Below are 14,328 nucleotides of genomic sequence, written 5' to 3' on the forward strand. Positions count from 1 at the left end.
AGTCCCACCTGCCAGCACCCGGCCCATATCCTTCCAAACACTTCTATTCATATACCCATCCAAATGCCTCTTAAATGTTGCAGTTGTGCCAGCCTCCACCACATCTTCTGGCAACTCATTCCAAACACGTATCACCCTCTGTGTGAAAAAGTTGTCCTGTAGGTCTCTTTTATATCTTTCCCCTCTCACCATAAACCTATGCCCTCTAGTTATGGATCCCCCAACCCCAGGGAAAAGACTTTGCCTATTTACCCTATCCATGCCCCTCATAATTTTGTAAACCTCTATAAGGTCACCCCTCAGCCTCCGACACTCCAGGGAAAACAGTCCTAGCCTGTTCAGCCTCTCCCTATAGCTCAAATCCTTCAACCCTGGCAACATCCTTGTAAATCTTTTCTGAACCCTTTCAAGTTTCACAACATCTTTCCGATAGGAAGGAGACCAGAACTGCATGCAGCATTCCAACGGTGGCCTAAACAATGTCCTGTACAGCCACAACATGACCTCCCAACTCCTGTACTCAATACGCTGACCAATAAAGGAAACCATATCAAATGCCTTCCTATCCTATCCTATCTACCTGCGACTCCACTTTCAAGGAACTACGAATCTGCACTCCAAGGTCTCTTTGTTCAGCAACACCCCCTAGGACCTTACCATTAAGTGTATAAGTCCTACTAAGATTTGCTTTCCCAAAATGCAGCACCTCGCACTTATCTGAATTAAACTCCATCTGCCACTTCTCAGCCCATTGGCCCATCTGGTCCAGATCCTGTTGTAATCTGAGATAACCCTCTTCGCTGTCCACTACACCTCCAATTTTGGTGTCATCAGCAAACTTACTAACTGTACCGCTTATGCTCGCATCCAAATCATTTATGTAAATGACAAAAAGTAGAGGGCCCAGAACCTATCCTTGTGGCACTCCATTGGTCACAGGCCTCCAGTCTGAAAAACAACCCTCCATCACCACCCTCTGTCTTCTACTTTTGAGCCAGTTCTGTATCCACACGCTATTGAATAACAATGTACATTTCACCCAAACAGCTTTTTTTTGACAGTGCCCCTTCCTCTGGGCTGGCAGGTCTGGGTTCAAGTCCCTTCTGCACAAGAAGTGAGTCAGAACATACTGGTTAAAAGTTACTTTTTATACTGCAACTACATTTTTTTCTCTCATCTGGGGTGAATAATCTGTTTTCATGTTACTGTTTTTTATTGTTCATTCATGGGATGAGGCCAGCATTTATTGTGCAAGTTAAAGAAGGCTACCACAATATTTTGAAACTTTATTGCTGGAACAGCACAGCAGGTCAGGCAGCATCCAGGGAACAGGAGATTCGACGTTTCGGGCACAGGCCCTTCTTCAGGAATGGCTGATTCCTGAAGAAGGGCCTGTGCCCGAAACGTCGAATCTCCTGTTCCCTGGATGCTGCCTGACCTGCTGTGCTGTTCCAGCAATAAAGTTTCAACTTTGATCTCCAGCATCTGCAGACTTCACTTTCTCCTACCACAATATTTTGTATTGTGAGGCACAGAGATGCCCTTTATAAATCAGACTATACTCCTTAAAGTTCTATTTCTTAATTAATTATAATAATTATCAGTGGGAAATATTGATAATATCACCAGACTGACAATCCAGAGGGTACTGGCTAATACTTGGGGGACCTGGCAGTTGTTGGAACTTAAAATCCAAACATTAAACACGGATTCAAAGCTAGTGTCAGTGATAGTGACCTTGACATCATTATTGGTGCTTACAAAAATCCACCTGGTTCACTTGGTCCTTTAGGGAAGGAAATCTGCCATCCTTACATAGTCTGACCTAATGCAAATCCAACTCCAATGGAATCTGTTTGACTCTCAACAGCCCAATGAAATGGCTGAGCTAGCCATTCAGTTCAAGGGCAATTACGAATTGCGAACAAATGGTATCCCATCTAAGAATATCAATTGAGGCTTCTTACAGTCCTTCATCACTCACTCAGTATGCTATTATTCACCAGCTGTAAAATGCTGTACTGTTACGTCACCCGAAACCATCTTTGTTCAGTGATAATTTATAGTATTATCAACCAAATACGGTATTTGGGGATCAGATTGTTACACATGGTGTCCACAGTGTTTAAGAATTTCCTAAGCTATGCTTGATTGCTTGGGTGGACGTTTTTAATAGACACACCATTTGCAACAAGACACTTTGTCCAATCATATTGAACATTGCAGAATGTATTGCAATTAAGGATAAAACAATTTCTTTAAGCAAACTGCATTTACATTGCAATATCTCAATCAGGAAAATCTTCTACTACCTTTTAACATATAAAATCCCTGAACATATACAGAGATGGCTCCCTAACTATTGGAAAGGAATGTAAACAATTCCTTTTTTACATAACTGAACTACAACATGAAAATAGAATGGCTCAACCAGTTCACATTAATGATTATCCTACAAGGATCAGCAGACATAATCCCATTGTCTCTTTGGATTGTTGTGCACAGTTTTGGTCTCTTTTTCTGAGGAAGGATGTTCTACCTAAGAAAGGAATGCAACAAAGGCTTACCAGACTGATTCCTGAGATAGCAGGACTGAAATATAAAGAGAGACTGGATCAGGAAAGGATTTCATTGAAACCTACCGAATTCTAACAGGACCAGACAGGCTAAACACGGGAAAGATGTTTCCAATAACAAGGGAGTCCAGAATTAGAGATCTGGTTCACAGTCTAAGGATACAGGTTAGGCCATTTAGGTCTGATATGAAATAAGGAGTTATAGTTCTTAGGGCTAAAGGATCAAAGGGTATGGAAGCTGAAATAGAATGATCAGCCATGATCATAATGAATGGTGAAGCAGGCTTGAAATGCTGAATAGCCTATTCCTGATCTTATTTACATGTTTCTATGTGTCTATTCTGTTTGTGTATCCCTCGTTCTCTTCTTCAACGACTGCTAAGTTTGCTGGATAGGTGGTTTGCAACGCAGGATGATGCCACAAACATGGGTACAATTCCTGCACCAGCTGAGATAACTCTGTGGCACTCAAACTCTCCCCTTGCCGAAGGCATGGTGAATTTCTCCAGCAATTTCTGTCTTTGTTTAAGCATTCTTAAATGTTGACATGGTTTCTGTTTTATCATCAACTCATTGAGCTAGTCTATTCCACAACCTCAACCTGTTGTGTGTAAAGGTTTTCTCCTACTCTCTGTCCAACATCCTTTATGTGCAATCTATGTTCTTGGTGCCTTGTCCTCGGTCCCTCAATCTTTCGCAACAGTGTGTTTTCACTGGTTCTGTCCCATTCCTCATGATGTTAAACATTTTTATCAACTCATTATGAAGAGAAAGAGGTAGAAAGTTTAACTTCCTTTGCATGTGACACTCTTCAAAATCAGTACATAACACAAGATGGTGTGGCATTTACCTGATTACTAAGTGGTTACAAGCACAAGATATTGCACAGATCATGGCACAAAACGCAACTGCAGCCAGGATAGAAAAAAGTGAAAGGTAGAGTAATCCCTCAACCCCATCGTAACATACACCAATTAGGGCATCCAGATAGTCCTATAGAGAAACAAAGAGAAAACCATGTTAGGAAATGCAACCCCATACAGAATTTGATGAGTCAACCTGCACCAACTTAGCAGTACAGTACAATGTTACTGGATCAGAGAAAAAGGCATTCCAAGTCCTAGTTATGGTGTTATACATATTTTTTAAAAACACAAAGGCTTATTTTAACTGGTCAAAGGAAAGAAAACAGGTGGCCAACTCACTGCTGCCCATTTCCTACTCATAAAGTCAGAGAGATGTACAGCACAGAAACAGACCCTTCAATCCAGCTTGTCCATGTTGACCAGACATCTGAACCTAATCTAGTCCCATTTTCCAGCACTTAGCCCATATCCCTCCAACTCTTCCTATTCATCTATCCATCCAGATGCCTTTTAAATGTTGTAATTGTAAAAGCCTCCACCACTTCTTCTGGCAGCACATTCCATACATGCACCACCCTGTGTGTGAAAAAGTTGCTTTTTTGGTCCCTTTTAAATTTTTCCCCTCTCACTCTAAACCGGTGGGTAGACCCACAAGGAAGGGAGTTCCGGAATGTTGACCCAGCAACACTGAATGAATGGTGATACATTCCCAAGTCAATGGTGGGTTGAGCCTATTCACAGATTTAATACCCTTTCCTCTTTTACTTCTGCCTTTTAAGTTGTTCACCTCAGAAAGATTAACCTACACCAAGCCATTTACCACTTGAACTCTCATATATTTATCCAACATCTCTAGAGTTAATTACTGGGAAGCGCCTAGGAATTTGTTTTAACACAAACGCTTTCTAAATGATTGCTGAAAATTGAATTAGCATTTGCAAATGTACTTTTCACCTGGTGCCACTCCTCTGTCTTTTCTCAGAAGCCCAGTAAATATGACTTTTGCCAATAATGATCCAATTATCTTTTGAAAGCCCCATTGACCCTGCTCCCGCTGCATTCAAGAAGTTAAACATTCAATGTGTAAAAAATACTTTCTCATGCTTCACCACTGCTTCTTTTGCCAATTACCATAAATCATGCTCTCTGGTTCTCAATCCTTCCACTATTGAGAACAATTTCTCTTTGCCCAGTCTTATCAGACACCTCATCATTTTGAAAACCTCCATAAAATTTCCTCTCAATCTTCTCTTCTCCGAGCTAAACATCCCATCTTCTCCAATCTCTCCGCATAATTTAAGTTCTTCATTCCTGGAAATATTCTCATGAATGTTTTCTACTCCCTGTCTCACTCTTTCATATTCTTTCTAAAATGCGGTGCCTAGAACTGGACACAATACTCCAGTTGATGTCAAATCAGTGTTTTATGCAGGTTTAGCATAACTTCCTTGCTTTTTAACTCCTTGCTCCTACTGACAAAGCCCAGTTTTAGTATGGTATTAACCATGCTGTTCAGTCACCTCTAAGCCCCTCTACTCCCACAACTTCTTTAGGATCCTTTGACTTACATGTCTCTCTGCACACCTTCTAACATAATTTATTAAATGCATTAAATTTAATCTGCCACGTGTCTACCAATTCAACCAATCTATTTACATCTTTTTGAAGTGTTACACAATCATTCACGTTGTTTTCAAAATAGCATCATCCTCAAATACAAAGCAGTGTCCTGTACACAGCGGTTATCAATATGTATCAGGGAGAGCACAGCGGCCTTACATCATTGGGGGACACCACCAAAAACCCTCCTTCAGCCTGAAAAGCTGCGGTGCTCCACTCCACTTTGTTTCCTGTCACTCAGACAATTTCATTTCCATATTGCTACTGCCCATTTTACTCTATGAACTCTAACTTTGTTTAAGTAATTTAAACAGTAGTTTATCATGTCTTTTGGGAGTTCATGTACTCCGCATCAACAGCTTTATCCTCATCTACCCTCTTGCTTACTCTTCAAAAAACTCAAGCAAATTAAATAAATGTATTTTACACTTAACAGATTCAAACTGGTTTACCTTAATTTGCCCAAGGGATAAGCAATTTTGTTCCGAATGATATAAATGACTTCTACAGTGTGAACTTAAAATATGTTCAAGGTAAACGTTAATTTTTGTCTCTTTACGTAACTAAACAAGACTTAGTTTCTTTGCAAAACATTAACGTTAATAGGAAATGATTTTCTTACTATTTCAGATTGAAGGTATAACTTTCACTCAACTCACATTAGCCATGAGCTTTAAAAAGGAGCTCCTTCATTATCAGAGTGGGGAATCAATGTAATGTTTACTTCTGGTAGCCAATCATGAGCCAGCATTTAACAAACAAGTTAAAACACAACCATCAACAGAAATTGCTGAAAAAGGACCGAGGAAGGGTCACTGGATGTGAAACATTAACTTTTGATTTCTTTCCACAGGTGCTGCCAGATCTGCTGAGTTTTCCCAGTAACTTCTGTTTTTGTTTCTGATTACTAGAATCTGCAGTTCTTTTGGTTTTTAATTAAAACACTACATTGTAGCCATAGGTAATAGGTAGAAAACAGAGTTTAAAAAAAAAAACAAAACAGTTTAAAATAGGCAAAGGTATTACTTTGCTTCATTGTTAATTCACCTTATGGAGTCCTCGGCAGTCAAGCATTGCTGTGAGCTGATGCAAATTGGTTTCAGATCTATTTAGTAGCAGTTGTATCCCAAGAAGGTCCTTCTGAGAAGGCAGAATGTTTAGTCAGACAAGTTTGACTAAATCTAACCACTGTAGTTTGAGCTGACTAACAAATTAGTTCTGACAGGAGGATACACTCAATGATCTGTGTCCATGTCATTGTTGTTTAGTTGTAGTTTTGTTTCTTTTTCATATATTAATAACATCTGAGACATTCAGATGAATTTTCAAAATTATGAAGAACTTCAAAGACAAACAGATATAGATTAGTGTACAGGCAGATAAATATAGAAAATTCAAGACAATTGGAAGGTGCAATTGATAAATCTATTGATAAAAGATAGACTCCTATGCTTTACACATAATAGTGGAGGGGACAAAAACAAGTAGGTATTACATTATTACAAATCATTGGATTGGTGCTATTCATAATATAGTATCTAATTTTGCGATCATGATTTAGGAAAGACAAGGTCATGAAAAGAACATAAAAGATTAGTCCATAAGACCATTAGATATAGCAGAAGGATTAGGTCATTTGGCTTATCATGTCTGCTCCATCATTTTATCATGGTTGATATGTTTCTCAACTCAATTCTCCTACCTCCTCCCTATAACCGTTGTCCCCCTTACCAATCAAGAATCCATCCATCTCACTCTTAAAGACATTTAATGACTCCATTGTATTTCCTGCTAGGCTCCCCTTCCAATCAACTCTGGCCAGCACCACCCTCATGTCTTTGTAGTTACTTTTACTCAAGATTCACGGAGATCATACGGAGGGATGAGATGTTTTAGATTGAAGAGGAATATACATGAGTTCCAAACTTTCAATAACAGAACTAACAATATGGAATTACTCAATAGCTCAATTAGTTCATTAATAGAATAAGCAATCTCTGCTGTATATTGAGGAAGATTACAGATTACAGATTACATTACAGTGTGGAAACAGGCCCTTCGGCCCAACAAGTCCACACTGACCCGCCGAAGCGAACCCACCTATACCCCTACATTTACCCCTTACCGAACACTACGGGCAATTTAATATGGCCAATTCACCTGACCCTGCACATCTTTGGACTGTGGGAGGAAACCGGAGCACCCGGAGGAAACCCACGCAGACACAGGGAGAACGTGCAAACTCCACGCAGTCAGTCGCCTGAGGCGGGAATTGAACCCGGGTCTCTGGCGCTGTGAGGCAACAGTGCTAACCACTGTGCCATCGTGCCGCCCAAGCTCTTGGTTCATGTAGCAAACAATGCAATTAGCCTATTTCAGCGATGGAACTCCAAGTATCATAACACTTATAATAATATAGAGGTAGACCTAGGCACATTGCAAAATCAACCATATACATACAGCAAGACAAGCCATAGTAGGTGATATTTTGGTTACGAGTGGACAGTAAGAGTGGAACAGGTGAACCACATGGGAGAAGTGCTCAAAGTGGGGGGTGGTTAATTGCCAAAAATCACTAAGAGAAGAGAAACTTTACCAAGATCATAAGTGAATAACCTGGAAAATTAAGTCATGGTATAAGCCTAAATTAAGTTGGGAGATGACAGCATGTTCAAGGATTCAGTCATAGTTAGACTGAGAAACACAATCAATGCTTTACAAAATAAAATTTTATCTCTTACCTTTGCCATTGGGAATACTGGCACAGCAATGTACATCATTCCTTGAATCTGTCGTTCCATAGCAGTCAAAGATCGTTGGAAACCTGAAAGAATCTGTACAAGGGAAAAGATTGTGTTGAACAGAACTTATTTTTTTTTTGAAAATCACTTCCTTCTTTTAATTTCCATGTCCATGTTCAGTTTTTAGTTTTACATGTTTTAGTTTCATGTTTCCATGTGAACAACTTAGCTAATGATAGAAAAATTGACCTCTTTCCAAAATAAATCAAGCTTCAAATTGAACAGATATAAACATAATTGGCAGGTAAAGTCCTTTTGGCTCATAAAGCCTATTGTACATAATTGTGATATCTTGTGAATCACAGCACATATACACATTACCTGTCACCATTTCAAATCTACTGCCAATGAAATTGGCATCACAGAAACTTACAATATGGAAACAGGCTGTTCAGCCCATCACACCTATGCCAGCTTTCCTAATGGTATCATCTCATTACTCCCACTCCTTTTACAATTTCAAATTATACATAGGATGAACTCAGTCTTCACTTGTGTGATTGGAACGCATTACTTAACCACTTAATTTTATCTCATTTCCTAAAATTTATATCAATATAGAATATTGCAAACCTGTTGAAATGGGTTACTTATGCTGTGGCTGCAATACAGGTAGTAATGTACTACATCTGTAATCAAAACAAATAAACACCAGTTAGAAAAACTCCCACAGTCCAACTCTAAAACATGAATTATGTGTTGAAACTGTGCTTGTGTACAAACTTCTTGTGGAAAGTTCAGCTGTTTTGAAGCCAGTTTATTGATATATGTACAACGAAATCTAAAAGTTATAGTTTCAGCTGATGGATGAATTGTTTGGGTTTCATTTTATTTGGCAAAAAAGAAATATGAGGCTGTGCACAACAATTTGTGTTCATGCCATTATTATCCATAGAATCATAGAAACCCTACAGTGTGGAAGCAGGCAATTTGGCCCATCGCGTCCACACCAACCCTCTGAAGAGCATCCCATGCAGACCCACCCCATACTCTATCCTTGTAAGCCTATTTCCCATGGCTAATCCACCTAGCCCACACACCCTTGGATACAATGTGCAATTTAGCATGGCCAATCCACCTAACTGGCACATCTTTGGACTGTGGCAGGAAACCCATGCAGAAATGAGGAGAATGTGCCAACTCCTCATAGACAGTCACCTGAAGCTAGAATCAAAGCCCTGGCGCTTAAGGCGGCCATGCTTACCTCTGAACCACCATGCCGTGTGGTTGTAAGCTTTATTTCTTTCTCATATATGAATAACATTTGAGACAATCAGGTGAAGTATCAAAATTATGAAGATGAGAATAGGCAACTTCAAAGACAAACAGACATATTTATCTGCTTGTGCACTAATCTATGAAACTTGAAACAACTGGGAGAACAATTTGTTAAATCTATTGATAAAAGATACAGACTCCTATGTTTTACACAATGGTGGAAGGGACAAAAGCAAATTATTGGATTGGTTTTAGTTGTAATATCATGTCCAATCTGGTAATCTTGCTTTGGGAAAGACAGTGAGGTTGTGAAGAGAATAAGAAAAGATTCACTGAGACCATGATCAGGGGTGAGACATTTTAGTTCAGAGAGGAAACTGCTATTTGTTTTACTGAGAAATAAAAATGAACATATAATCCCCACTGTTATCAAAGTTATGGAGAGCTTTGCAAAGGTGAGTGGCTGTGTGGGAGGGAAGGTGAAGGGTGCGGGGCGGAAGGCAGGACTGGCAAGGTCAAAGGAATGTAGGGAACCTTGGCCTGAAGCTTCCAGGCAACAATGCACAACACATTTACCCCTTTATAGGGTCATAAAGTTCAAAATAAGCTGCTCAGGTTAAAGACTACAACTATCAGAACATTTTCCATGTTACACTCCTTACTTCCATTTTGATCCCTCTGACCCAATCAGACTGCAAGTTCTGCTCTGTTGAAGCTCTTCTACCTCGAAGAGCTGAGCTATTTTCTTTGCTGCTCCCCCAACACACAATGTAGTGTCCAACTGCCCTCCCCCGACAGAATGCTCAGAATCCCCTGTCCAGAATGCTCAAACCTGCTTGGAAGGCTAACTCCGCCTCTTTCAGGCTTGCTTGGACACATTCCAGGGTTGGGCCTGTGTCAAAACTACTAGCTCTTCCCCCAAAACCTGGATCCCTCTCGACCACTTGGTTTGCCCTGAGCCCCCTGCCCCCTCAGGCACATAAAAGGCTGAAGCCTGGACTTGGGCCTGTGGGTGCTGCTGTCAGACCTGACCCACCCACACAAGCCCAACCAGCCACCTGCTGAAGTCTGACAACTCTTGGAGCACAGTGCCAGCCGGTTCTCCCTTGTGGCTGTTTGGCTTGTTCCTATGTTTACATGTTGCACTGGCCTGGGACCATGAATGCAGATTTTCCATTGCTTCCTGGAGAAATTGAGGTCTAATGGAAACCTCTGGCAAGACCATACTTTAGATATGGGTGGGGAAGGGGGAGGGGTGATCAGAGAGCTATCCTTCAGGACAATCCCAGGAAACTTTGATTGAGCCATCATCCTGGTCCTCACAGATGAAGAGTTATCACTCCCTGCCTGAGGTCACATGGAATGACTTAAACAATAGGATTAAAGAGTGATTGATTTGCAGAACTGTTTTCCCATATCAGTCGCCAACTTTGAGGGAAGGAAGGGGAAGAGAAAAGATGTATAATACTTTTGAAGGGCGTGGAAGTTTACCTGAGCTAACTTTATTCCGTGTCATGTTCATGATGAACTTGTCTGGAGCCACGCAGAAATCACTGATCCCCTGAAATGTGAAAGTTAAAAATTATAATGAGGCTGTTCACATCAGGAAAAAAGAAGGGAAAATAATTAGGGCTAACTTTGCAAAATATTATCAAACCATTGCAGGTGCTTTAAAAATGTGTTCTAAATCTGCCTCCCCATGTTTAGATTAAATTCCCTACAGTATGGAAACAGGCCCTTCAGCTCAACAAGTCCACACCGACCCTCTAAAGAGCAACCCACCCAGACCCAATCCCCCACGTTATATTTACCCCTGACTAATGCACCCAACACTATGTTGCAATTTAGCATGGTCAATGCACCTGACCTGCACGTCTTTGGATTGTGGGAGGAAACCGGAGCACCCAGGGGAAACCCATGCAGACACAGGGAGAATGTGCAAACTCCACACAGACGGTCACCTGAGGTGGGAATTGAACCCAGGTCCTTGGCACTGTGAGGCAGTAGTGCTAACCACTGAGCCACCATGCCGCCCTTTGAGTTTTACTATATCACAAATATGAAAATTTCTATATCAAAACCATAGGCGGAAACTCAGGAAAATACTACATTCACTTCCAGACTTTAAACTATAGCATGCTAGCTTTCTGATGCTGGATATCAGTGAGAAAAAAACATCTTTTTCACACAATGAGTGGTTTGGGTCTGGAATGCAGAGCTTGGAAGTGTGATGGAAGCAGCTTCAATTGAGGCAATCAAAAGAGTATTGGATGATTGCTTCTATTTAAATAATCTGCAAAGGTATGTGGAAATGGTTGGTAATTGGCACTAACTCATGACAGGCACAATGGGCTGAATGGACTCCTTCTGCCTGTAACTCTCCTGCGATTCCATGACTCTGTGCAGCTTTTATTTGCTGGGAGTAAAGTCACGGAGGAGTTGGTGAGCATTCTTACATTTTCTTTTTATCAACTGTTGAAATCTATAAATATTTTAATTCCCTCATAATCCTTTTAAATTGACACATCCTGATAAAACAATTCTCAGTACAAAAGAAACCTAGTAGCATCACTAAAAACGTATTTGAGGTAGAATATAGACAAAGCAAGTGATGCTCCAAGATTAACAGACTATATGTCTAAAGTTGCATTCTGTGCAAACATTCCAGTCAGAAATGGTTTAATAATATACCCAAGAAATAATCTGTATCCACATTTGGCAAATACAAAGTGGACGTAGATGTTTCCTTTGGCTGGTAATTCTGGAACGAGGGGATATAATAAGGAGGTCCTTCACTCAGAGGGAGGAATTCTCTAACCCAAATGGCTGTGAAAGCCCAACCATTAAGCATGTACAAGACAAAAATTGATGATCAGCCATGGTCTAATTTATTGACAGAGCATGTTCAATGGGCCGAATGGTCTACTCTAGATTCCGATGTTTCTAAGTACTTTGACAACACATGGTGTCAAAATTCACATGGTACCAAAGTTTAGTGGAGCAAACTGTATGATAGAAGAACCTAAGCTTCGATTAATAACCTCAACTCAGAAACAAGGGCAGCACCAAGAATGCACTAAAACTTCCCAAGGTAGCATAAGCAGATAAATGTTGATATGAGCCAAAGAAAGGGACATGAAAACTAGTTTTATGCAAGTTAGGAGGAGAGGTGGAGGAGCATTGGGTTGAGAATTCCAGATCTGAGGGTTTATACAACGGGAGTCCCAGTAGCCTAACAGTGGGCTATAGAAATGGAAATCCACAAGAAATCAAGAGTTCAAGAAACTTACATAAATAAGCAGCTGTAAAACACAAATTAATAAGAATGTCATCCACTTGCTTTTTCAGAAGGCACTTGATAAAATTACATATGTAGTACTTTTGACAGAAGTTAAAGATTTTAAAAATTAACAAGTCAGAGAAGTGGATTTGGAAACAGCTTGGCACTAGGAAGCAATAGTCAATGAAGCCAATTGAAAACCACGCTGTTAAACTGAAATTCTAGGGGATTACAATGTGGCTCGCAATTTAATTATTTTTGTCTATTTTTAACATTCATTTCAGGGAAGAAAAATCTTTGAAAAAATTTTGGGCAAGTCTGCAAAAGGTAGATGCAAAAGGATGACTGAATATTGGTGGTATCAGAAAAGGTGGAGATATTCAGTTTAGCTAATTCTTTTGTGCACTTATGCAGGATATATTGTCAGGAATATCTTGTCTGGCCTCAGCAAGCATGTACTTTTATTCAAGCAGATGGATGAATGAGCAATCAGGTAAAACATTTGCAAACCTAATCTTAAAAACTGAATTATTGGCAAGGTCTCACCAGACATTCCCAAAACCAGGCAGTTCATATGTTAACGATCATGTTCTAATTTTGTGGAACATTTGATTTTCTCCTTCCATTTTAATATCTCAAAACTATTTTCCACAACCTTTTGTTCTATATGTAAAAATATTATTATTATTCCTGCTCTAGAAATGTAACTGGAAGTCGCACTTGTAAATCTCAATCTCAAGTTACTGTGTATTACAACGTATAAAGTCGACCTTCGTTGTCTTTAAAATTACTTTTAAAATGAGCATCAACTTAGTTGTGGAGTGTAAAATATGAACTACTGATCTCCGTGGTCACAACATTGAGTTGTGAAAAAATATAACAGTGGAATATATATTAAATTTATATGACATGGTTTATTGAATAAATTAACTTTCAGTGGTAAATTTTACCCCAATTATAGCACTTTAACACGGGGGAATCAAAAGAGTTCATCAAAAACGTTCCAAGACACTTTGGTTATGGCATAATATCAGGATCCCTCTCTGGATCACTTTAAGTGGGTTCATTTTTCTCCATCCATTGAATTAGATATTCTACATTTTTCGAACACATTAATGAAACTTGATGGACTAATAACATCCCAGTATTTGATAATGACACCATACAAAACTTTAAACAGGGCAGCGTCTACATATCCACTCTTTGTGAAGATTTCTTGTCTGCCAACCATCCACCGCTTCCATTAGGCGCAAACATGATCCTTGAATGGCTAGTTGAAGTACACATGCAATTGTTTATATTAGATGTCCAGTGTTACAACCAGTGAGGAGGGGTCACAGCTTCAGTCACATGGGTGGTCACAATGTTGTATTTTCATTTTTTTTAGAAGCATGCAGCTGCCAACACTTCAATTAAACTCAGCAAATCATCAAAAATGAAGATGAGGCAACTCTAAGGTTTTCTTCAGTGAAAGAGAATTCAGTTTTAATAGTATTCTGAAAAAATAACAATATGATGTGAAAGGTGAGCACACAAATACAAGTAATTAGCTCACAAAGGGAAGTTTGCATAGGAAGAATGGTGTCTGGTGCACACAGGAAAGTAAAGGCAAGTGCAATCACAAATCTTGAGAGTCTCTAGGGTTGCAGCACTGAAAAGACTCGAGTGCAACTATTCAATTTAATTTTGATTTGATTATTCACCTTGTTAGTAAAGATCTACTTGGGCTCCACGCAAAACAATACTTTTCACTGTACCTAGGTAAATGTAATAATAATAATAAATTAAATCAAAAAATATTCAGCTGTTGTCCTGTTGCTTTAGTAAAGGCGAAGTTTGCATTACAGAGTTCTCAGTGAATGATTGTTTTCCACCAATGCTGGTTTCCAAGAATGAGACTGAAAGAGAAAGAAGAGCTTCTAGTATCTATGTTACTACAAGCCCAGATTGTTTTATCTCAATTTGAT

General features: G+C 39.6%; 1 protein-coding gene across 2 annotated transcripts in view; it reads right to left on the reverse strand.

Moving 5' to 3' along the window:
* Positions 1 to 14,328, reverse strand: part of ttyh2 (tweety family member 2) — a 138,886-nt gene that overhangs the window by 24,938 nt on the left and 99,620 nt on the right. Inside the window, exons 7-11 of one of the 2 annotated variants that reach the window (XM_043714741.1) lie at positions 10,573 to 10,642; positions 8,437 to 8,492; positions 7,804 to 7,896; positions 6,110 to 6,199; positions 3,427 to 3,569 (exon numbers count right to left, since the gene is read on the reverse strand). In XM_043714741.1, coding sequence (XP_043570676.1) covers positions 3,427 to 3,569; positions 6,110 to 6,199; positions 7,804 to 7,896; positions 8,437 to 8,492; positions 10,573 to 10,642 — 452 coding nt within the window. Of the gene's footprint in view, positions 1 to 3,426; positions 3,570 to 6,109; positions 6,203 to 7,803; positions 7,897 to 8,436; positions 8,493 to 10,572; positions 10,643 to 14,328 lie in introns of both variants that reach the window. The other variant, XM_043714740.1, reaches the window with a different exon arrangement.

Source organism: Chiloscyllium plagiosum, chromosome 24 (genome assembly GCF_004010195.1).
Source record: "Chiloscyllium plagiosum isolate BGI_BamShark_2017 chromosome 24, ASM401019v2, whole genome shotgun sequence".
In the NCBI taxonomy this organism is placed as follows: Eukaryota; Metazoa; Chordata; class Chondrichthyes; order Orectolobiformes; family Hemiscylliidae; genus Chiloscyllium; species Chiloscyllium plagiosum.